This window comes from Eleutherodactylus coqui, chromosome 1 (assembly GCF_035609145.1).
Source record: "Eleutherodactylus coqui strain aEleCoq1 chromosome 1, aEleCoq1.hap1, whole genome shotgun sequence".
NCBI classification, from domain to species: Eukaryota; Metazoa; Chordata; class Amphibia; order Anura; family Eleutherodactylidae; genus Eleutherodactylus; species Eleutherodactylus coqui.
Window position 1 is genome coordinate 239,045,969 of NC_089837.1, and position 24,928 is coordinate 239,070,896.

Consider the following 24,928-nt stretch of genomic DNA (forward strand, 5'->3'; position numbering starts at 1 on the left):
TGCACGCCACGCCACATCGCATACTCTCAGAGGGAACTAGCTTGACAGGCACATGCATCCCACCATAACACAACACTAAGCCATTTATACACAGTATAACCATTACATGCATCCATCCTTTCATAGATATAAAGCTAATATAATTTAGGGAAAACATATATATATATATATATATATATATATTGCTATAAATTAAAAAAAAACTGATTAAAACCATAATTATGTATAGAAAGCATAATCCTAAAAAAATGTAATTATAAAATTCTATAAACAAATATATCAATTGAGAATTATAAATATTTACAAAACCCGACTATGAGTCTAAAATATATTTTTTGTATACAATATTTATTATGTGTGGTTTTGTAGTCTGGTTACCACTAGCCACTGGACTAACTCCTTCTGACCTGAGCACTCGTAGCGTCCCAGAAGGAAGGGGAAGCACTCCTACTCTGCATGGAGGCTGGGATGACGGACTGTAGAAAATTAGAAACTACAAGACTTCAGGCCAAGGGAGATATGATATATGCATCCAGTTTTATCTGCCCAGAATACCACTTTAAATTGAAATCCCAATAAATACTACTATAATTAGAGTTCTTCCCCTTTAGAGCAGCATGACTGTAAACAATCCCTAAAGAGAGTCGGTCATTCCATGAATCATTTTCATGTAAAAGTCCTGAAATGCAGTCAATAGCTATTTTATAGTAATTTCCAGTGTTTCTAGCATATAAAGATACCTTTTTCATCATTCTTTGCTTCCATTTGTCCTCACTGATGCTGCAGCTAAACTGTGCTGCTGGGGGCGTCTCTGAGCAGACTAGTCTCCTCTTTTCCTTTTTTGGCTGATTTGCAGTGAGTAGATAGTAACTATGTAGCAATCTGGATGTGTGAAGCGTGAGCGAGCATGTGTGGCCTCCAGCACCATCAGCTCATTAGGAGGATGAGCACAATAATACACTGTGAACACCAGGTGGTGCCATAATATCTAAGAAAATGACATGACTCTTCACCCTATCATTTTTTTTAACAGCATGCAAATGCCAACCATTATTCATTTTTTGTGACCAGTACAATGAATATGATATTTAATGATGGGACAACCTGGGTTTTCCGAGAACATCTGGTTTGACATATCCTATAATTTAGTGATCAGTAGTGCTTGACCCTCACAATCTCTATAAGAAAGGGACTGCAGAGCTAGTAAAGCATTGTGGCTTCTTTGGATTTTTTTTTTGCAACTTAGCGACTCACAGGTATTTATGGACTTGTTTTAAGATCACTTACCTGGCCAGGTCTTCTGCTTGTCTTTGGAGTTGTCTGGTATGGTTTACAGTTATCTGCACTAGATCTCCAGCATCACCAGTCAGGTTACCTATTCGTTCTTCAAGATTAGTAAGAGCCCCATCCATTTCAGCATGATGGCCAGTCACATTCTATGTAAAAAAAAGTGATATAAAGTGAGAACAAACATTTGAGAAATAAGAATGGCAATCAGTTCTCATATAAATTGTAAGGATGATGAAAAATGTAAGTTAATCTCCAGACAAAACTGAATGCATGTTTCCCTCAGTTCTCGATTCACAAATGAACTCACTCCCTCGGCTTCCAACTGAAAGTGGGATGACCACTTTAATTCCAGTTTGACCACTTATGTAAGCTCGATCTAGACTTTCAATGCAAAGAGTTCTGATTTCTATTATAGCAAGAATAGAGAACGATGATGAAATACTACTACGGTGAAACCACTTGTTAGAAAAGGAAGATCAAAAAACATATGAAAGTCAGTAAGGGCATCCTAATATATAGAATAGTTATATACTAGTAGATGGCCCGTCCCAGGGCGGTGACTGTTATAGAAAATGCATCCACTTAAGGGCAGAGTTCTTGTCCCAGGACAAAGACTGCAATCTGTATATATAAATATTGATGCTCACGAAAATTATTCAATGTAATTAGGAATAATAGTTGTAATACAAAGGCATTAGCTATTCTGAATACACAAAATACCCAAGGCACCCCAATGTGCAGGTCTCTTTGTGTGCTGACCCACTAGCCTACTTTCATAGATACTTGCAGAATTTTTCCTAAGCCTCCTCAGGCTTTTTTTTTGTTAGTGCATATAGAGAACAGGTCCAACATGCTCTTTAGAGCAATGGTTGTTAAACAGATAAATCACTTCTGTCATCTAGTCTGACTCCTCCCCTTTCTTATTTCTGTCTTCCTCTGCAACCCATCACATGACCTTGTACAAAAGTGGTCCCAAGCTCTTTTTACTAGACAGTAAGTATTGAGCCTTACCCCCAAAAAATTGAGCTAGGAAGCTGAAACTGCCCCATTATTCTACATATTCCCCCACAATGTCAATGCACTTGTGACATCTCTCCTGCAGCTTTTTAAGTCCCTGCAAATAGAATTCTTCCAACTGCTGGTCAAACCACTCATTTGCAGCATTAGTTGCCTCCAAAACACTCCCAAACCGTTGTCCCTTTAGGTGTTTTTTGAGATTAGAGAACAGATAGTAGTCAGATGGAGCCAGGTCGGGCGAATAGGGTGGATGGGGCATCAGTTGAAATCCTAAGGAGATCATTTTTGCAATACTGGCACCTGCAGTGTGTGATGGGACATTGTCATTCAACAGGATGACACCTTGGGAGAGCTTTCCTCAAAGGTTTTCTTTAATATTCTGCCTCAGCTTTGTCAATAACGAACAGTGATATGTTGCATTGATGGTTGATACCTGAGCACCGTCCCCCCCTGGCTTGGTACCTATCAGATTACATTGTACATTCCTGTACAGCGCTTCAATGTGGGCACTGAATGCAGCAAGAACCACTGGGCACAGAGCTCAAGAGCACCACCTTTCCACTGGCTTGGTACAGCCCAGATTACATTGTACATCCCTGTACAGCGCTTCAATGTGGGCGCGGAATGCAGAAAGAGTGGCCGGCCACAGGTTGGTGAAGCAGAAGTAGCTGAGCCAAACATACAGGTTAGTGTATCAAGAGCCGCTCTCCACTACACTGCTGAGTGCCGGGCATAGGACACAGTAAAGTGAGTTTGGATGAGAAGGCCCCCCCCCCCCACCCCGATTAGTACCACCTACATCACACTGTACATTCCAGTACCACATGTCGGTGTGGGCGCTGACTGTGAGTGTAGCAGGAGCAGCTCTCCGCTATACTGATGAGTGGGTGGCGCAGCATCACTCTCTCTTAACCCCCAGCTGGTGAGTGCAGGGTACGGTGCGCTCTACAGTATAAGTAATGAGATGTCAAGCCCCCCTCTATTGATCCATATATATAAATGCCTCCTGTGCGTCCTGTGGTCATCTAACCACTTGGTGGCAGTATTTCAGTTACAAACTAACACAGGACACACTAAGGCATACATATATTAGATACATATTAACAGATAATGAGAATATAAGAATTGACGTTATATTTCTCACACACATACTGTATGTAATATTTTCTCTTTGAAAAGTGCGGGAAAACAGAATAAAGTAGATAAAACAGTACAGAGCAGGTATAAAATGCAATTATATGTATAGAATTTGCAAAGTAAGGGCTGGATGTCATTTCAGAACTTGTGCATTTTCACACATAATATCATGGCATTAAAATAGCATTATCATCATTTCCGCCTCTTATTGCAGGTAGAGCTTTCCATTTATAGCCTAATTACTGACATTAGTAATACAGCTTTCCTCCTCCTTACAGATAGCATTTTCATTCATGTCAGTGAAATTACTATACCTTGATCAAATCGGTTATATCGGCAATGATCTCGTGAGTATCATTCAATGTATTCCTGGCCTCAGTTATTGTGTTACTGGCAGATGCTGCGGCTTTATTCACAATAGCTATCTGGGACTAAAAATAATGGAAACTTTCAGTAAAAGTATAAAATATATTAGAACACACACTACTGCTGATTTATTTTTAATACAAGTACAAATAGCAAGGATTGACATAAAGTAGTTTTCAGCGACCACAATATACAGTAAATGCAAAGTACTGTACTAGCGAGGCAATCATGTAAATGTAGTTACTGAAATAATGAAACATTTAATGTAGAAATAACTTAGCACAGAAAATGTGGCCCTCAGTCATCTATGGTAGCTAACTAATGTACTTAATTTTAAATATACTGAAACGCTCCAATATTGTATTTATTCATTTCCACCATGTTAGATTGTAAGCTCTTTTAGGCACAGCTCTCTTGCTTTTTGCATGTATTTTCTTGCTATGTATATTTGCCAGCTCTTATCTATTTACTATACAGCATTGCTGGCACTTTATTAATAGGGCTTCATGCACACAAAATGAGTTATGGCTCTGTATTAAGGAGTGATACGGGACCCATCATATAATGTACTGTCTATGGAGAAGAGCTACGTACATACAGAATAGAGATGAGCGAGTATACTTCTAAGGCACATTACTCGAGCGAGTAGTGCCTTAGCCGAGTATCTCCCCGCTCGTCTCCAAAGATTCGGGGGCCGGCGGTAGGCGGGGAGTGGCGGGGGAGAGCGGGGGGGAACAGAGGAGAGATCTCTCCCTCTCTCCCCCCCGCTCCTCACCTGTCACCCGCGCCGGCCCCCGAATCTTTAGAGACGAGCGGGGAGATACTCGGCTAAGGCACTACTCGCTCGAGTAATGTACCTTAGCGAGTATACTCGCTCATCTCTAATACAGAAATCAACTATAGAAAACTCTGTGATGCCATATGAAACCTGCTGTAACTGTAGAAATGAGCAAAAATCTGAAAAAAGTGAAACCAGATTCTATGTTACCAACAAACTTGGCTATTGCAGTTATATTTGTGGAGTTTTCTCCATGGAAGAAATAGTTCTTAAAATCAGTGCTCTGCAAGCTGACATTGCAAAAACCCCAGTTAGATGCAACTCTCAATTAATAAAGAGGGTTTTAGGGAGGGAAGGCATCTTTTATGAATGTGTATACAATATAAGAAGGGGTGGCAAAAAGCAGGCAAATCCTGTAAATGTTTGTTTTTACTAAAATATTGGCAGACAGCAAATCCCCAGTGAATTTACACCAAAATCTGCATGGATCCACAGCAAAATCCATTGTATTTTCTGCTGCAGAAATTCCATAATATGTGGATGTAGCTTACATCATCTACAAAAGCTGCAAAAAAGGTATGTCTATTGGATGGGATGTGACTTAAAGTAAAGATCCTGCGATCCAGGGTGGCTGCTCCCTAGTGGAAAAACAGCCAGACGATATTTAAGCAGCTAAGTCTATAAATTGGAAAACCCTTCACATTCTCTATATCAATGGTTTTCAACCCACAACTCTCCAGCTATGGTGAAGCTACAACTGTCAGGCTGGACAATCCCAGGCTATGAGTATGTTGGGAGTTGTTGTTTCACCATAGCTACAGACTGGAGATCTCTATTCTGCAGAATGCACAGCTCTCCTATTATTGTAACTGAAAACCAATACTGTTCTGACATTATCAGCTATATTTTTCAACATTAGTTATTTTTTCACCATGTAATCAGTTTATATTTCCTAAAGGAAATAGAAGAGATCTTACATCATGCATCTGTAGTTTGCCGCTGTTTTCCTCGTTTTTATCTCTTGTGCTCATTATGTGCTCATGAGCTTCCTTTAAGGCCTCTTCAAGGTCAGCAAGTTTTGTATTATGTTCAGCAATAGGCTCCAGCACATTAGGGAACAACGATACAGTGCTGTTCTGTATCTGTAGCCAATCCTCCTGGACCTCCAGTAACACTATCAAATCAGCAGATTACAATCTAAGTAACACATACATGGAAATCTAAATATTACAAGGAATGTGCAATAGCATCTATGGGTCTGTAACATGGCATATCTGATACTGTTTGGATAAGTAATTAACACAGAGAGACATGATCAGCTGGTTATTTAAGTATATTACTGAATCTTGGAACAGACTATATGGATTTCAGGGACTAAAATACTGATGACCTATCTTCAGGATAGGTCATTAATATCAGATCTGAACTTGAGACCTGAAGATGCTGCAGCGCTCACATGAGTGTCACAGTTTCTTCCCAGACATGTGATGTCACATTCATTGATCATATGGTCTGAAGGCAGCTCAGTGTATGGAATTAAGCTGCTATACCAGGCACAGTCGCTATTGAATGTATAACACTGCATCTGGCATGGACCCCTGCTGATCAATTATTGACGACCTGTCATGACGATAGTCATCAATTCCTAAGTCATGGAAAACCTCTCTAACATAAAATATTTAAAAAAAACTCACAGTGATATGCATTTTGTCTCTCATCCAAAACTAGCTTGCTTTGCAAACTGAAGTTGAGCACTGCAAGGTCCTTGAGCATTTGTTCTGCTTCCTTCATGGTCTTAACACGATCAGTTGGGCTGACCTCTCCTTGTAAGGATTCATAATGCTGTAGTTTTACAAGTGTTTCTGTGAAAAAAATGTCATTCATTAGGAATGTTAAAAGCAACAAAATCATTGTCTCCAGGGCTGCAGACTACTTGCAAATTGTGTGTCGTCTAATCCTGACATTAGGTAATGTGATGTGGAAACCCCAACATTTCAGCTATTTGAGGCCCAGAATTGTTTAATAGCTCCTCACTCCTTTCAGACAGTTGCCTCTCCTGCCTATTCCTTCCTTGTCCTAGCTCTGCTTTAGTAACAACTTGAAGCATTTGGTCCCCAATGCAAAATTTGCCATTTATAATACTGATGTCTTCTTATGTGTCTTTAGGGCTGGACTGGGATTAATAATCAGCAATGGCCCACAACGCCACCAACCCACTTACAATATTGCCCCCTCCATATTGTGTCTCTCTCACGGTTAAGATGAAAATTTTGCCTTGCAACACTTGACAGAATGGCTATAAAATGTTTAATTGGATAATTTAGAAGGACTATCATGTAGTTTCACCCATGGTTGATAAGTTCACTGCAGACAACGTCAGAGGGAGACCACCATGGAATGATGTTGGTGAAGTCTACTCTCTGCCTCCGGGCTGATGAACATTGACTCTCCCTCCAGGTTGATTTGCCACGTACAAATTGATACATTATTATTTGAATATCCTGTTTGCGTTCTCACACTAGTTGAGGCTGGCAACTGTCTGATTCCCCACTGTTATTCCCCAGTAACATATTGGAAAGGGCATGGTTGACAAAACATGCGCCTTTCTACAACAAGTTATCTTATTTTAAGCCATTAAGAAAAACTACTGTTTTCTTATCTTAACACAGCAAAAGCAATTGTAAAGCAACTGAAAGGGCAAATAAACAGTGGCTCAGAACGTTATCCTAATGTGTTAAGAGTGTTTGTTAAAATTAGCTACATCAGTCTTTTCTAAAGAATTTTACCGAACTTCTGTAACAGAAAGAAATACGCAAAAGTAAATATGTCATAGCATGGCACAAAATAAGAACATCAATCTCTTATCCCATGATGTGTCCTCCACTCCTTACATAGCAATAAGAAGAAGAAACACAGAAAAGGAGATTTATGAATAAAGTTACAGTTTTTTAATATAATTATTTAGCGCTGTTAATGGCAGACACTCAGCACTATTAATGGGGTACTTTAGCTTCCACTAATGCTCCAAGTTGCCCCAGAAGAAGCTGACAAGCAAACCCCTGGGCCAAGTGAGGTGTTTGATGTGCCACATTCTAGGTTTGTTTTATGTTTATCTTTTATTGCCTCTTCTGAGTATATAAATAAAGTGCCTCCTGTGAATTTGAAGTTGCAGTGTTGCACTCTGTTCCCCTGTTTGCAAACAAGCGGGTCTGAACTAGGGGGTTTTAACCATCAGTCGTGGAAGCACAAGCCTCAGCGTGCAGGAATGTGAAGATCTTCCTATCACTGATGCAGTTGATTTGGCACGTGAGGACCCTTATGGTGCCACAAATTCCGGGCTCACTGGGGACGGTAACTCCAGCCATTTGCTCCACTTAAGGCATAAATGTTGGGTGGATATGTATCTCTGAAAACACAGATTGTTCTGAATTTGGACTGTTTGAGTAGGAGAATTAATCTATATATATAAAGCTGAAAGCCCTCACTGACTCACTGACTGACTGACTGACTCACTGACTGACTGACTCACTGACTGACTCACTGACTGACTGACTCACCAAAAGTTCTCCAACTTCCCGATATCATAGAAACATGAATTTTGGCACGAGCATAGATTATCTCCAAAATAGGAAAAGTAATTGGGTCCCAACTCGATTATTCAATTCTAGCGCAAAAGAATTGGCGTCGAAATTTAACGTACATAATCTAAATCTCTCACTTCCCAATGTCATAGAAACTTAAAACTTGGCACGGGCATTGGATATGTCATAAATAGGAAAAGTTAATGGGTCCCAACTCGATTATTCAATTCTATGCGCAAACGAATTAGCATCCAAATTTTACGTACGGAATCTAATTCTTTCACTTTCCGGTGTCATAGAAACGTGAAATTTGGCAAGAGCATTGATTATGTCATAAAAAGGAAAAGCTAACTCCCAACTCGATTATTCAATTCTATGCGCAAAAGAATTAGCGTCCAAATTTTACGTACGGAATGTAATTTTCTCACATGGAAACTTAAAATTTGGCACGGGCATTGAATATGTCATAAATAGGAAAAACTAACGGGTCCCAACTCGATTATTCAATTCTATGCGCAAAAGAATTAGCGTCCAAATTTTACGTATGGAATGTATTTTTCTCACTTTCTGGTGTCATAGAAACGTGAAATTTGGCACGAGCATTGATTATGTCATAAATAGAAAAAGCTAATGGGTCCCAACTCCATTATTCAATTCTATGCGCAAAAGAATTAGCGTCCAAATTTTACGTACGAAATGTAATTTTCTCACATAGAAACTTTAAATTTGGCACGGGCATTGATTATGTCATAAATAGGAAAAGCTAATGGGTCCCAACCCGATTATTCAATTCTATGCGCAAAAGAATTAGCGTCCAAATTTTACGTACGGAATGTAATTTCTTCACTTTCCGGTGCCATAGAAACGTGAAATTTGGCACGAGCATTGATTATGTCATAAATAGGAAAAGTTAATGGGTCCCAACTCGAATATTCAATTCTAGCGCAAAATAATTAGCGTCCAAATTTTACGTACGGAATGTAATTTTCTCACTTTCCGGTGTCATAGAAACATGAAATTTGGCACGAGCATTGATTATGTCATAAATAGGAAAAGCTAATGGGTCCCACCTCGATTGTTCAATTCTAAGCGCAAAAGAATTAGCGTCCACATTTTACGTATGGAATCTATTTCTCTCACTTCCTGATGTCATTTTATATAAAGGAAACGTTGCATGGTTACCTCCACGTGGTGTTTCTGGGTAACACAGAGAACTATGCAAAATGGTGAACATATCTTTTTCCTCAGCATCTCTAAAGTAACCACGACTTCATAAGATTTCCGTGTGAACACCAGATAAACACCAGTACCAAATTAACTCGGGCGAAGCCGGGTATATCAGCTAGTATAGTATATTTTAAAAAAAAGACCATCTCCTGTTCATTTTAATAATAAATATGTAACAGGAAAAATTTTAACCGAGCTAATAGTAATTTGTTGTTTACCTTGGACGCCATCTTCTATATCACTAATTTCTTCTGCAGTCTTCTTTGCACGGTCCAGCGTTTCCATGGTTTCCCTGTGTATTCTCTGGCCTTTTATCTCTGCTAGATTTCCCTACAAATAGCCAATGCCAACAAAAGTTCTCAGTGTTATATTCCATGTGGATGTGAACTGCTTTGCAGCACATTCCATGCACAGCTGACTGTTATCTGCTCATATATGGAACCAAGTTTCTATGGATTCAATCCAAGAACAACAGAAATATGTCATTTTCCTAATAATATTTATATAACGATATTGCATAAATGAGAATGATGGATTGTAGTGGAACTGCACCATTCTGGTCAGGTTTATCGAAACAAGGCAGGAAAACGAATCCTTTCCATCATCAAAGTCCGGAAAACTGTATGTTCAGATTAGATTTGTTGTCACCAGACCAAGTGCTGAATTGGCCATTGTGTATATCGTATTGCAGCAAGATACAATTCAGCATATAAAATGTATCACAAATGATTTGCAATTGTAGAAGAACATGAAGGAATAAAATAACTAGTAATTAAAGTTTATTGCTGCCATACTTAGCTAGATGCTGATCCTTTTTCCTATATCTGGATATTCTTTTGTATTTATTGCTAGAAGTGGCAAGCCACATAGGATCTCATCTACCGGACATAATACACAGTTTGCTGCAAGCAGACGATGTCTATTTTAACAATCTTATGTAAGTTAGAAGTGCTAATGCTTCACCCTCAATTTCCATGCCCCTTAGTGATAAGTTAAATTGTGAGGACTTCAGTATTGACCAAAAAGGAACATTTGTACAACTGGCCATTTCTGAATTCTATTTTAGGAGAAATAAGCATATTACAGCAAGTGTCAAGGACATAAAATTGTCTTTCTCAATCTGCTGCTAAGGCCAGAGAACACCAATGTATTCTGGTTGCATTTAACCCTTTCCAATCCAATTTGTATCCTGGTTTACCTAGGGCGCTTACTCTTTTTCTGCCATTATACAACGGCGCTATATGCTGGCTAAAGCCAGTACTGGATGAGGTGACACGTTGGATAGGCTCCGACACAAAAGAGGCTGTCAATATACAGTAAGAGAACCTCAACGGACGTCTTCCAACATAAGAGCTGTACAGTCTTAAATCATAATGTCTTTAGACGTCAGACAGTGGATTGGAAAGGGTTAAGCTTCCATAATATGGACATGTGTTCTTGCATTGACTATAGTTCTCCTGACCGGAACGCTGAATATCATAGATTATGCTTGGAATTCAAGTCAAGATATCTATGGTCAGGCTGGGACACTCCTTCATACTCCCAATGCATAAATGTGAATGGAATACACTGGTGGTCACTGGTCTAACAGTATAACATTGCAACAAATGCTTTCATAATGCTAAACTTGCATCCTCAACAAACACACTGTGAACTAACCTTCTCTGCAAGCTTATTGACTTCTCCCTGAAGAATATCTCCTTCAGTTTCAACATTGTCAATCTGAAGATCTTCATAGAACGATTGGTTTTTCTTCTGTACTAGTTTCTCCTTTATATAATAAACAAAAGAATAATCAGAAGTAGTAGTATAACAGCACATATATTAAGTCACTTCGGACAATCTCTTTATGTTAGAACGGTGTCTACTATGGCAAATAGATGAAGGTCTTAAAAAGGGGATCCAATCTATTCAGTTACAATTCCTCAATGGGATTTTCAAAGACGGACAAAGCACCTTTTACATGGGCTGATTATCAGGCATAAATGTTCAACTGAATGTTTTATTGCCCAATCACAATGATTACAAGTTACAATGACTTGTTTCTCAGCTCGTGTAAGATGACCCTCAAGTAGTTAAATGTAGATGGGTTGCTAACTGTAACACTCACATTACCAATACTTGTTACTAGTTTATGTACCTTTTTCTTAAAGCAACCCTCCGGTCCAGAAACAAAGATGACCACACCAACATCTGGCTGCCTGATGAACACTGTGCATTAGTATGCATTAATAGTATAAGGACTACACTTGCTTTGATTGACCAGGTGAGCAGCACTGGCCAGTCACAGCACCATGCAGTGTTCCATGTTATGGAACTACTGATGCATACCAATGTACAGCGTGTATCTGGTAGTCAGAGTAGCAGTGCGGCCATCTTTGTTTCTCCAGGACTGGAGGGTCACTTTAATTGTGCACCCTCGGCCTGTTCACTTTTTGAAAATATGCAAGTGACCTCCACTGCATTCACATATAGCTGTAAGCACATTTTAGTATAAAACTTTGACCTGGTATAGTACTAGAATTCTGTTTCAAAAGGAAAAAAAATTCTATACCTGAAGAAGGAGGACAGAGGAATTAATGTTGCCAAGAACTCTGTTAACTGCAACTCCAGTCGATATACTCAATATTGTTGACTTAGTTTTATTAACAAGCAAGGTGCTGAGCCGGAGGTCATCGATCAGGTCCCAGATACATTTATCACAATCTAGAAAAGCAGGAGAACAGTTTACAATGTATACTGCATCTGACTAGATTTCCTGTATTATAAAATTTCACATATTCCACCTTGATTTCTGGTACTTTTACAAGTACATTTAACTTGTTTAAAACCTTAAAAGGGTTGTCCCAATTGGACAAACTTGGCCCATGTAAGCTATTATGGTATAGAGACATCTTAGAGAAAGATTCCTCCTTCAAGACCACTTAAAGCGAAGAATTGTGCAAAACAGTGGTTCACTTTCTAGCAGACTATGCGATCATTTATTACTTTACATGTAAATGTATTAGATTACATAAAGCAGTAGTCATGGGGGAAGACTATTTTCTGGACTTCTTTTCAGTAATCCCATTAAAAAGCAATATTAGTCTGCCTGTCCACGGGCGGGTTTTCATTGCATTACCCCCGGCGATAATCCAGCTGCGGGGAATGCAAGGAAAGGTCTCCATAGCGTTGCTATGGAGAGCGCTTCCCCCCTGTCCACGAGCGGAGAATCATTGCGATTTGCCATGATTCTCCACGGTCAGCCATCTGTCAGATAGGCTGACAATGGAGATCTGTCTGCCGACTCCTGCTCCTGGGCGGCGGCTACCGCAACGCTCATGGACAGGCAGCCTTAAGCAGTTCTTCAGCCTGAAATAGTTGCTTACAGGGAGCAATAAAATCAACTACAATGCAAATGAAGATAAAGTTTTAGATATAATGAAAGAAAACCTCTTTCCCTTTAATTTGGGACATTTGGACTACAATGATCCAAATAAATAATTAATAAACATCATTTATATAATTAAATATATGTTGCATTTTTTACATAGTTGATATATAAACTGCACTTTAACTGTCTTTTATTCAATATGCTCCATGTCAGCAAAGATTAAAATGTTGGAATTTTGCTTTTACAGTTTCCATTGGGAGGTGTATAACTGCATAGTTCTTCCTCTTTTCAGATAAATCAGTTAAAAAATGGGTGTATGTGCAACCTTCCTAAAGAGAAGCAGGAGACGTTGGGTGACTTTTAGCTCAAGTCATCTTTTTTATTTCAAAACCATCATATATAAATGCGTTTCAGGGCTTCGTAAGTATTTTGCTGGAAATACACATCTAGCGCTCTAATGTGCGTTTTAGGAAGAGAGGAGCAATGGGCTCTCCTCTCTTGACCGGGGTTTTACATTGCAGAAACAGGTGGGAAAGTGAGTGTCTCCCTCTACCACCTGTTTCACCCATTTAAAACCCAATTCATGAGAGGGAGAGCTCATTGTCCTGCTCTTTAGGAAGCGCCTACACTCACTTTTTAACTCATGCTGGCTAGTATTTACGTCCTCCTTCAAAGGCTGTAATGTTTTAGATTGACTGTATCTGTCAAAAACTCTATTATAGTCCCCATCTCCTTCCCTGAAAAGAAAAAATTCTCTACGAAGATCTCGGACTTTGCCTTCTGGGTGTTGCTCCATCCCCTTCTTTTTTCTACTATTTTTCAAATCTCAGATAATTCAGACTGTTGACTGTAATTTCAACTATGAGGTCTAAATAATTATCCCCATGAGTAAAAAGAATTCTTCACTACTGTGATAATGATGACAGATCCCTTTTTGTTAAAATACTTCTATCTTATTGGTATTCAGTTGAAGACTTACTGAATGAACAATCGGATCCACTTGGGGAATCAGGGTCTTCTAACAGACACTCTCCGGTTTTGTTGTTACATGGTCCGCCGCCACAGTTGCATTCTACATATCCAGGAAAAAAGTGTTACTTGTACCCACAATAAGCACATGATCATTTCAGAGGAAAGAGTACACATTTTTAGGATTATAAATAATGTACAACATATGTCTAGTACAGAAACATTTCATATATTGACTTCAGTATTACATTAAAATGCTTGCATGGTACACTGTAAATCAGCACCGGATATGGGCTGTCACAAGACAATGCAAAGGAGTTTTCTCCTGCCATTTATTATATAGAGTATGTTAAAACTTTTCCAACCTTTATGACTTGAACTTACTGAACGGCACTTTATTTTAACATGTCTTCATCCAGATTTAAATAGTTGATGCATTTTGCTACTCATGTAAGAATTTAACATTATTGTTACTAATATTAACCCTTTCCAACCCACTGTCTGACGTCTTCCTACATTCTGATTGAAGCTTGTACAGCTCTAATGTCAGAAGATGTTCGACAGAGTATTTTTACCATCTATTGCCAGCCACTCCGCTGTCGAAGCCTCTCTAGTGCACACACACTGGCTTCAGCCAAGAGATGGCACCATTGTATAGCAGCAAAAAGAGAAAGCCTTTTAGGAAACCCTGAATCCAAAATTTTATTAGAAAGGGTAAATGCAGTAGGGCCAAGGTGCAACCACAGCAGCCCCTATACTTCTGCCTTAACAACTCCTTTTTAGGGCCTTTTTACATTGAATGATTATTCAGATTCTTGCTGGATCATGGGAATCTGAATGATAATCGTTCAGTGTAAATGGCTCCATGATCTGAAGAACAAACAATAATGAATTTGATGTTTGGATCGTGCAGGCTTAAAAATCAAATGATGATCTGCCTATGTAAACGTCGATCATAGCTGAACAAAGGTCTGTTTACTGTGAATGGAATCAGGTGGCCAGAAAAGATCTCCAGCCTGCCCGCACAGGAGAGATTATCGCTGGGACAGTCGTCTCGCGTAAAAGTGTCATGAGACTATGGGTCTGCTTGTGAGGAACTAACTGCAAGCACTCTGTAGAGAGGTTCCTGGGATCTATTGTTTATTGTCTTGTAATATGGCAGCTCTTAATTTACCTTTCAGGCAACCAAGGAGAGAAGCATTTCTCTGAAATTGGTTGGGTCTAAAACCCGGTAATAGGTCCTGGTTGCTGAAGTGGATAGAGAACGAGAGGTGGATTTCCACACTATCCACCCAAATGGTCTGTGTCTCTGCCTGTCTAATTATCCTTATTGGAAGCCAGCTAGGCGATCTCCTAAAATAAGGTGTAGAATGTTTACATGGTGCTTGCAGTCTGGGGAACATAGTCATTACCAGCCTGGGAGTCACGAGTGATGTTATGGACAATCTTTGTTGTGAGGTTCTGGGTAGTAGTCCTAGAGCCTGATAGTGAGTAGTCAGATAGCCTATGATTTGATTTTATGTTGTATTAGTGTAATGTGATTTATGTTTCTTCATGAAAGTAAAAAAGAACTGGCTAAGGCCAGTTTGAACTAAAATTGATGTGTGGGATGAAATTCCACATGTGTCAACCATCTTATCCAAGAGGTGGTGATCCCATGAATTAACAAGGTAATCTAAATTTTAAAAATTGATGGCCTTTCCTCAAGATAGGCCATCTATATCTGATTGTTGGGGGTTCAGCTGTCAGCACCCACTGATCATCTGTTTGTAGGGGACATGTCATAATGGAAATCTCTGTGGCCTCTTCAGTGTTTATATCGGTCTTGGAAGCCATTCACTCATACTCAGAATGGCATACTTTTTACAGTGGCCAATCAGAATATTGCAGCCTTGTCCTATAAATTTGAATGACCATTCATCTACACCCACACAGTACTGTGCAAAAGTTTTAGGCAGGTGTGGAAAAAATGCTGCAAAGTAATAATTCCTTCAAAAATAGAAGTGTTAATAGTTTATTTATTTGTCAATTAAAAAAATGCAAAGTGAATGAGCAAAAAGAGGAATCTGCATCAAATTGTTATTTGGTGTGACCACCTTTTGCCTTCAAAACAGCATCAATTCTTCTACGATTACGCAGAGTTTTTGAAGGTACTCAGCAGGGAGGTTGTCCAGACATCTTGGAGAACTAACCACAGATCTTCTGTGGATGTAGCTTGCTCAAATCCTTCTGTCTCTTCTTGTAATCCCAGACAGACTGGATGATGTTGAGATCAGGGCTCTGTGGGGCCAAATCATCACTTCCAGGATTCCTTGTTCTTCTTTATGCTGAAGATAGTTCTTAATGACATTGGGTGTATATTTGGGGTTATTGTGCTGCTGCAGAATAAATTTGGAGTTAATCAGATGCCTCCCTGATGCTATTTCATGATTGATAAGTATCTGCCTGTATTTCTCAGCACCGAAGTCACGATTAATCTTGACAAAATCCCTAACTCCATTTACTAAAACACGGCCCCAAACTCCACCATGTTTTACTGTTGGCTGCAGACACTTATTATTATACCGCTCTCCAGCCCTTTGATGAAGAACTGCCTTCGGTTACAGCCAAATATTTATACTTTTAACTCATTAGTCCAGAGTACCTGCTACAACGTTTTTGCACCTCAGTTCCTATGTTTTCGTGCATAGTTCAGTCACTTGGCCTTATTTCTATGTTGAAGGTATGGCTTCTTAGCCGCCATTCTTCAATGAAGACTAATTCTGTCCAGATTTCTTCTAACAGTAGATGTTGACCTTGGGTCCCACTGGTTCTGAGCTGATGGCACTTTTCGACATCTTCTTAGCATGATGTATCTTTCATTTGCTGCACTATGATTCCTTGCCCAACCAATCCGTTTATGGTCCTCAATGTTGCTAGTTTCTAAGTGCTTTTTGAAAAGAGCTAGAATAGCCTATCTTGAATCCCCAGTCTGCTTTGAAATCTTTCTGAAGCAGTATAACCTCCATGTATCCTGTTGCTGTGCCCTGTCTTGTCATGGTGTATGATCCGTGGCATGAACCTATCTTTCACAACCTCACTTTTGTATTAGAGTTTGCTTGTTCTTCTCCAGGTTTTAACCCTTATAAGGCCCATTTACACTGGACGAGTGTTGGGCAAACGATGCCCGACACTCGTCCCTGTGTCTCCTCGGTCCCATGCTCCTGCACGGGAGCTAGTAGTACTGGCTAGCTCATGGAGCGGGCAGCAGGGGTGCGGGCGGGGCAGTGCAAGAAATTTCACTCCTCTCGCTTCCCTGCCCACTCCATGGAGACAACACAGCTGTTTAAACTGCATGATGAGCGATGATCTTCATCTTTTATGCAGCATGGATGTCGATGGATAAATAAAGGAGTTACGATTTTTTAAAAGCGGGAGGAAAAAACAAAATAGAAAAAAGCAAAAAAGTTCTGTCATTAAGGGGTTAAATGTATATATATCACAAATTGTTTGCTCTCTTGTTCAACAAAGAAATAAATACAAAAAATTACCCTTTAAATCTGAATGGGATTTGTTTTTGCTTTGATTGTATTGCTTGTTAAAATTGGCTCTGAAACAAGTATATAGATACCTATTCATGTAATATTTGGGATGAGATCTATTTACAAGACCAATTCAGATTTTTATTACAGACATAACTGTATGCACACAATATTTTGAAAGCACTTACTCTGACAGCCAAATGGCCCATAATTCCAGTATCCAGACTTGCATCTTTCACATTTGAGACCGCCTGTGCCGAGTCTACATCTACACTGTTGAGTTACAGGGTCACAGTTGTTATCCAAGGAGGCGGGACTGCACTCACACTTCTGACATCCCGAACAACTCTCATAGCCATAGTACCCAATCTAGGAAATAACAGAGTAACATGATTACAGTGCAATGACTTAGTGGCACATAGTGCAAATTAGGCAAGGAAACACACAATCCACTGCTATTAACATATATTACCTTATGCCATTCATGTGAAAGGAAGTACATAGTAAATACTGTATCAAGAACGAAGGAAACTTTATCTTAAAGGTGTATTACAGTTTCTGAAAATATGTTATTCTTTGTATAATCAAAAGTAATGCAATTTTTAAATATACTTTCTGTATCAATTCCTCAATGTTCCAAAATCTTTGCTTCATTCAATATGAACCTTTTTTAGTTACCTTTAGTATATAAATATCTGTCCTGGTCATTGGACAACTGCACCGATTACAGATATTGTAAATATACAGAAAATGTTATAACTTTTCATCATACAAATAACATTTATTTGCAGAAGCCACAACCTTATTTTCATATTATACTATCAAAATAAGATTGTGGCTCCAGACACCATCAAGCCTAAGCTAGAACTGCTTGAAGTGGGAGCTGCACTTGTAGCCCTCACTTCGGCCTGTGTAAAGAGCAGAGGATGGGCCCAATGCAATATGCTGGCAACATGCAGGGAGAGCAGGAAGATCTGTGATCATCTTCCTGCCCCTATATGGCTTCAGGTGACCGCAGGGAGAGGGAATCTGTTGTATTTATTTGAATGCTCTGCACAATAATTCATTAGATATAGTTATTCCTTGGATTGTCTGTGGATTTGAGCTAGCTTTCTGTATGAAATTGTCCAGTATACTGTAGCAATAGTATAACAATTCAGTACATTATGTCTGCCTTTATCTACTTTATCCATCTTCTAACTTGTCACTGAGCCATAAGTCATGGTCCCTTCTAGTAATCATTGGGAGGCTTAGCTCATAAACCTGCACTGATGCTATTTCCTGAGATTTCCCAGTTACATGTCAGAAGATAAAGATGGGGATTTTTTCCTGTTCATAAATGTGCTTATTTAACCCCTATAGAACCAGGATGTTCTGGTTCAAAAGGATCAGACACTTTTTAGGGTTATTATTACCCATGTAGTGGTTTTACTGCACACGTTTTTTTTTCAACAGCTATCAAAATTATCTTTTTTTTTCCATGACATATAGGGTTACTTTTTTAGATCCTTTTTCACTGAATTATTGTCCATCTTTTTTTAGTTTTATTAGGGGTAAAAAGCTAACAAATATATTTTTTTAATTGATAGTTGTTTATTTTTAAAATTAGTATGCTTACACTAAAATCAAGTATAGGAAGAGTTCCTCATTTTGTTTTGGATGTTTTGACATACAATCTATATAATCTCAGATTACAGGGCACATATGGCCCTATAATCTGAGATTATATATTTTTATTTTATTTAGTCATTTTTGAAACTTATTTTTGTAACTATTTCTTAAACATCTATGGCCCCCATGATGTCATACAAGACCTCTGGGGAACATTCACAGCATGTTTTTATTTTTTATTTCACACTTTTCTTGTGATATCTTTTTACGATTGGCTGGGATTAAAGTCCAGAACCAAGCGCCGAATAAAAAAGGGTTGTTTTAGATACATTCTTTGTGCAATATTCTCTGAAATATGTGTTGGTTTACTAAAATCGGATCTAGGAATAATATTGTATTACTAAAAGCACTGACCGTATGATTATCAACTATGAATAGTTAAGAAGACACCTCCATTAAACTGCATGTAAGACTTCAAAACCCTTTAGTAATGATATACTTTTATATGTGTCATTTAGGGGATTTTATTAAATATGAAATGTTTAAAACTTTAACCCTTTCCAATCCACTGTCTGACATCTGAAGACATTCTGATTGAAGGCTGTACAGCTCTGATGTTGGAAGACATCCGAGAGGGTATTCTTTCTGTATATTACTGGCCGCTCTGTTGTTGGGCGCCTCTCTGGCATGTCACATACTGCAGTACTGGCTGTAGCCAGCAGATGCCGTCTGTGTATAGTGACAGAAAGAGAAACACCCCTAGGAAACCCTGAATCCAAAATTGGATTGCAAAGGGTTAAGGCCTAGTTTGGTAGTTAAGGGTGCAATGATTTTTGGGGACTTTCATTTCCACTTTTTCAAAAGTTGTAACTTTTCAATTTTTCCATTGACATAGTTGTTGTATGAGGGCTTATTCAGTATTAGTTTTTTGGGGAGATCAATTCTGAAATGAAATGATAAAATTTTTCTCTGGGTCAGTACAGTTATGAAGATACTAAAACTATATATATATATATATATATATATATATATATATATATATATATATATATATACACACTTTTTAAATTTTTTCCGCTTCTGTACAATAAAACCCCTGTTCATTTAAATTTTTTTTTTGCATCCCTTCATTCAAAGACCAATAACTTTTTATTTTTCCATAGACAGAGCTCTGTTAGAGCTTGTTTTTTGTGTGGCAAGCTGTAGTTTTTATTCAATCCATTTTGGGATATATAAGATGTTTTTAATAACTTTTATTGCGTTTTTGGGAGGCAAAATGAACAGAAAAGCATTTTGGCTCTGATTTTTTTTTTTATAGTGTTTGCTGTTTGGGGCAAATACTGTCTTCAATGTAGTGTACTAGTCATTATAGATGCAGAGATAGCAAACATACGTTTATATTAATTTTGTTTTTCAAAAAGAAAGAAATGGAAAAGTGGTCAAATGGTTTTTTTGACTGCTTTCATTTCGACCTGCGATCCTATGATCACTCAGAAAATACACTGCAATACTTTTGCACTGCAGTGTAGGAGAAGGGGGAATTTGTTATTTTTTATAGCGCCAACATATTCCGCAGCGCTTTCAGGTAATTTATCTATTAAACCCCAGCAAGCTGGGTACTCATTTTACTGACCTCGGAAGGCTGAATCAACCTTGAGCCAGCTACCTGAACCATTAAACTCGCAACCTTCAGGTCGTGAGTGAGAACTTAGGATTGCATACTGTTGCCTTAACACTCTGCGCCACATGAGGCCACTGGATGAAAGCATCAGGCCTCTGGTGGCCAAAGCAGCCCATCAACCCTCCTAGAACTGAACTTTTCCACATTTGTGGGAACAAGATCTAATCGATTTGATTGTGGTGAATTCCATTAGGAGATGCCCAGGTGTACAAGTGCCATTTACATGTCCTATATGTACAGCATTTTACACTTCAGATTCCCTTATTTATGCCATGAGATGGGAAGTGGTTAATATTTGGTTGCTCCAGGAAAAATGTAAATCAGTACTCACTTGACAATGATCACAGTCAATTCCAGTGACACCTGGTTTGCAGTGACATTTCCCTGTTAAGTCATTGCAGAATTCGGTACCGCACTTAGAACACTTGCATTCTGAAATGGCAAGATAGATTGATGAATATAATTTTGTCTGTAGTACATCATGTACTCAAATGTTAATATACTCTAGACTTTTATTATTATAAATGGGCCCATTATTTATGTCTACCTTTATTCATCTTTTAAGCCATAAGAGTCATGGTCCCCTCTAGTGATCATTGGGAGGCTTAGCTCATAAACCTGCACTGATGCTATTTCTTGAGAGTTCTTAGTTACATGTCAGAAGATAAAGATAAACGTTCATTCTGTTTAAAGCAGTTGTCAGGGGATTTTTTCCTGCTCATAAAAGTGATAATATAAAGTAAGCAGACTATCAATTGAAATGAACTAAAAATGTCACTTCAGAACCCCCCTTCCCCATACAGAGTTTTTTTTTTTTGGCTAACACTCTTTTGCTGTGATTTGAACTTTTCTTGCAAGTAAAGAAAATTATTGTATTTGATTAGAGATGAGCGAGCGTACTCGTCCTAGCTTGATGCTCGTTCGAGTATTAGGGTGTTCGAGATACTCGTTACTCGAGACGAGTACCACGCGATGTTCGAGTTACTTTCACTTTCATCTCTGAGACATTTGCGCGCTTTTCTGGCCAATAGAAAGACATGGAAGGCATTACAACTTCCTCCTGTGACGTTCCAGCCCTATACCACCCCCCTGCAGTGAGTGGCTGGTGAGATCAGATGACACCCGAGTATTTAAATCTGCCCCTCCCGCGGCTCGCCACAGATGCATGGTGACAGAGATCAGGGAAAGTGCTGTCTTGCTGTAGCTGCTATAGGAAGAGTGTTAGGTGTTATATTCGTCTTCAAGAACCCCAACGGTCCTTCTTAGGGCCACATCTGACCGTGTGCAGTACTGTTGAGGCTGCTTTTAGCAGTGTTGCACAATTTTTTTTTTTGTATATCGGGCGTGCAGACCATTGCGTCCTCAGTCTGCAGTCATTGTACAGAGTATAGGGGCAGTACTGGTGAGGCAGGGAAAGGTGAAAGAGATATACTGTCTATATAGGCAGTGGGCTTTTTCAAAAAAATTGGGGAAAAATACTATCTTTGGGCTGCCTGTGACCATCTTCAGTGTACTGCGTGTCTGCTGGGGGTAGTAGTCCTAATTAATACGCAGCTAAGCGTTACAGCAGGCTTGCGTAAAATTGTTTCCTGGCTCTGCTGTGCCCATTACATCACCGCCGTCATAGCACCAGAGGGAAACAGTATACAATAGATACGCTGCATACAGTATCTGTCTGGTGTTTCAGCTCACCATTTAAAAAAAATTGAAGCAAAATACTTAAGGCGTACCACTGCCCTTTGGCCACTTGACTGCTTCTGCACTGTGAATTCCAATAGCTCAGTCCTACGCACCTACGTCTCACTGCAGGCGTGCGCAAAATTATTTCCTGGCTCTGCTGTGCCCGTTACATCACCGCCGTCATAGCGCCAGAGGGAAACAGTATACAATATATACGCTGCATACAGTATCTGTCTGGTGTTTCAGCTCACCATTTAAAAAAATTGAAGCAAAATACTTAAGGCCTACCACTGCCCTTTGGCTACTTGATTGCTTCTGCGCTGTGAATTCCACTAGCTCAGTCCTACGCACCTACGTCTCACTACAGGCGTGCGCAAAATTGTTTCCTGGCTCTGCTGTGCCCGTTACATCACCGCCGTCATAGCGCCATAGCGCCCTATACTGCTGCTTCGGAATTGTTACTGGGGCCTGTCTTGACTGCTACTACTACTGAAATGGAACTAAGACTGTGCTCCCCTATACTGCTGCTTCGGAATTGTTACTGGGGCCTGTCTGGACTGCTACTACTACTGAAATGGAACTAATACTGTGCTCCCCCTATAATGCTGCTAGTGATATGTTACTGGGGCCTGTCCCTAATGCTACCGCTGAAATGTAACTAATTCTGGGCTCTGCCTATACCGCTGCTAATGCTATGTCACTGGGGTGTGGAAATGGAGGCTTCCCAAAGACATGATGGTGGCGAGGCCATTTCCCACCAACGCGGTTACTGTTAAGGTGCATATAACCACGGACATGTGGAGAGGACTCAAAAACATCCCCCTCCTCCTCCAACAATGAAAACATTCTTGCCAAATACCTTTGCATTGGTCCATCTGGTGGCAGTCCAAGAATTTCACCCTTACCGACACAACAAGAGCCCACCCACCACCCCCCCGCCACGGCCCACTTAATCCTGGCCACATTCCGAAAACCAACTAAATAAAACCACGCTACTAGGTCCGCAGTCGCCACCACATTCCCACCAACGCGGATACTGTTAAGGTACATATTACCACTCTGACTGGGGCATGCACTGTGGGCCGAAGCACACCTGTATTGCATGTGACATTAGCTCTGCTGAGCAGGGCACTGCAATGGGATACGTTCATGTACCGCTGATGGGTTCCAGGGAGCCACCCATGCTGTGGGTCCACAGGGACTTCACATTAGGGATTTGTACCTGCCAGTGTCTATGTATTAAAACCCCCGGTCAGACTGGGGCATGCAGTGTGCGCCGAAGACCACCTGCATTTAATCGGACGTTACCTCAGCTGTGATGGGCAATGCAATGGGATATATTTATGTACCGCCGGTGGCTTCCTGGGACCCACCCATGCTGTCGGTCCACACGGAGTTGTAACTGCATGTGTCTACTTATCAAGAACCCCAGTCTGACTGGGGCATGCAGTGTGGGCCGAAGCCCACCTGCATTTAATCTGACGTTAGCTCTGCTGTCCAGGGCACTGCAAGCGGATTTGTTTATGTACCGCCGGTGGGTTCCAGGGAGCCACCCATGCTGTGGGTGCACACGGAATTCCCATTGCGGAGTTGTACCTGCCTGTGACTATTTATAAAAAACCGTGGTCTGACTGGGGCATGCAGACCCCTTGACAGAATGAATAGTGTGTGGCACATGGGTTCCCCATTGCTCTGCCCACGTGTGCAGCTCTTGATGGAGGTGGCACAGGATTGGATTTCTCATTGCTTCTGTACAGCATTGTGGGCTATCGCCCTGCACCTTTTAAAGAGGGTCGCTGCCTTGCCCTGCCAACCCTCTGCAATGTGTGCCTCCGGTTCCTCCTCATGGCAGACGCACTTCTAAATAGACATGAGGGTGGTGTGGCTATGAGGCCAGCGTGTGGCATGAGGGCAGCTGAAGGCTGCGCTGGGACACTTTGGTGTGCGCTGTGGACACTGGGTCGTGCGAGGGGGGTTGGGCAGCATGTAACCCAGGAGAAGTGGCAGCGGAGTGTCATGCAGGCAGTGATTGTGCTTTGTTGGAGGTAGTGTGGTGCTTAGCTAAGGTATGCCTTGCTAATGAGGGTTTTTCAGAAGTAAAAATTGTTGGGGGGGGGGGGTCACTCTTGCCGCTATTGTGGCTTAATAATGGGACCTGGGAACCTGAAATGCAGCCCAACATGTAGCCCCACGCCTGCCCTATCCATTTCTGTGTCGTTTCCAGCACTTTCTTGGGTTTTGCAGATTTTCACAAATGAAAACCTTAGTGAGCATCGGCGATATACAAAAATGCTCGGGTCGCCCATTGACTTCAATGGGGTTCGTTACTCGAAACGAACCCTCAAGCATCGCGAAAAGTTCGTCTCGAGTAACGAGCACCCGAGCATTTTGGTGCTCGCTCATCTCTATATTTGATACATTCTTTATGCAATGTTCTCTGATATATGTATGGGTTTACTAAAAGAGGATCTAGGGCTAATATTCTGTTATGAAGCACTGAACACATGATTATCAACCATGAATATCCATAGTTTGGAAAATAACTCCATTAAACTGCATGTTAGACTTCAAAAGCCTTTAGTCATGATATAGTGCAAAGTTACTTGCCTTATAAACATTTTGCCAAACAGGCACATTGGGATTGGGCCTTCTGTATTCTTAGGTCTATGAGAAAATATGTCCATATCGCTCATAACT

At 40.1% G+C, this 24,928-nt stretch overlaps 1 protein-coding gene across 1 annotated transcript in view; it reads right to left on the reverse strand.

Annotated features, from left to right (window-relative positions):
* LAMA4 (laminin subunit alpha 4) overlaps positions 1–24,928 on the reverse strand; it is a 156,132-nt gene that overhangs the window by 78,018 nt on the left and 53,186 nt on the right. The window contains exons 6-15 of the mRNA XM_066607137.1: positions 20,883–20,983; positions 17,448–17,628; positions 13,749–13,841; positions 11,951–12,102; positions 11,056–11,166; positions 9,615–9,726; positions 6,283–6,450; positions 5,566–5,762; positions 3,759–3,875; positions 1,288–1,436 (exon numbers count right to left, since the gene is read on the reverse strand). Coding sequence (XP_066463234.1) covers positions 1,288–1,436; positions 3,759–3,875; positions 5,566–5,762; positions 6,283–6,450; positions 9,615–9,726; positions 11,056–11,166; positions 11,951–12,102; positions 13,749–13,841; positions 17,448–17,628; positions 20,883–20,983 — 1,381 coding nt within the window. The remainder of the gene's footprint in view (positions 1–1,287; positions 1,437–3,758; positions 3,876–5,565; positions 5,763–6,282; positions 6,451–9,614; positions 9,727–11,055; positions 11,167–11,950; positions 12,103–13,748; positions 13,842–17,447; positions 17,629–20,882; positions 20,984–24,928) is intronic.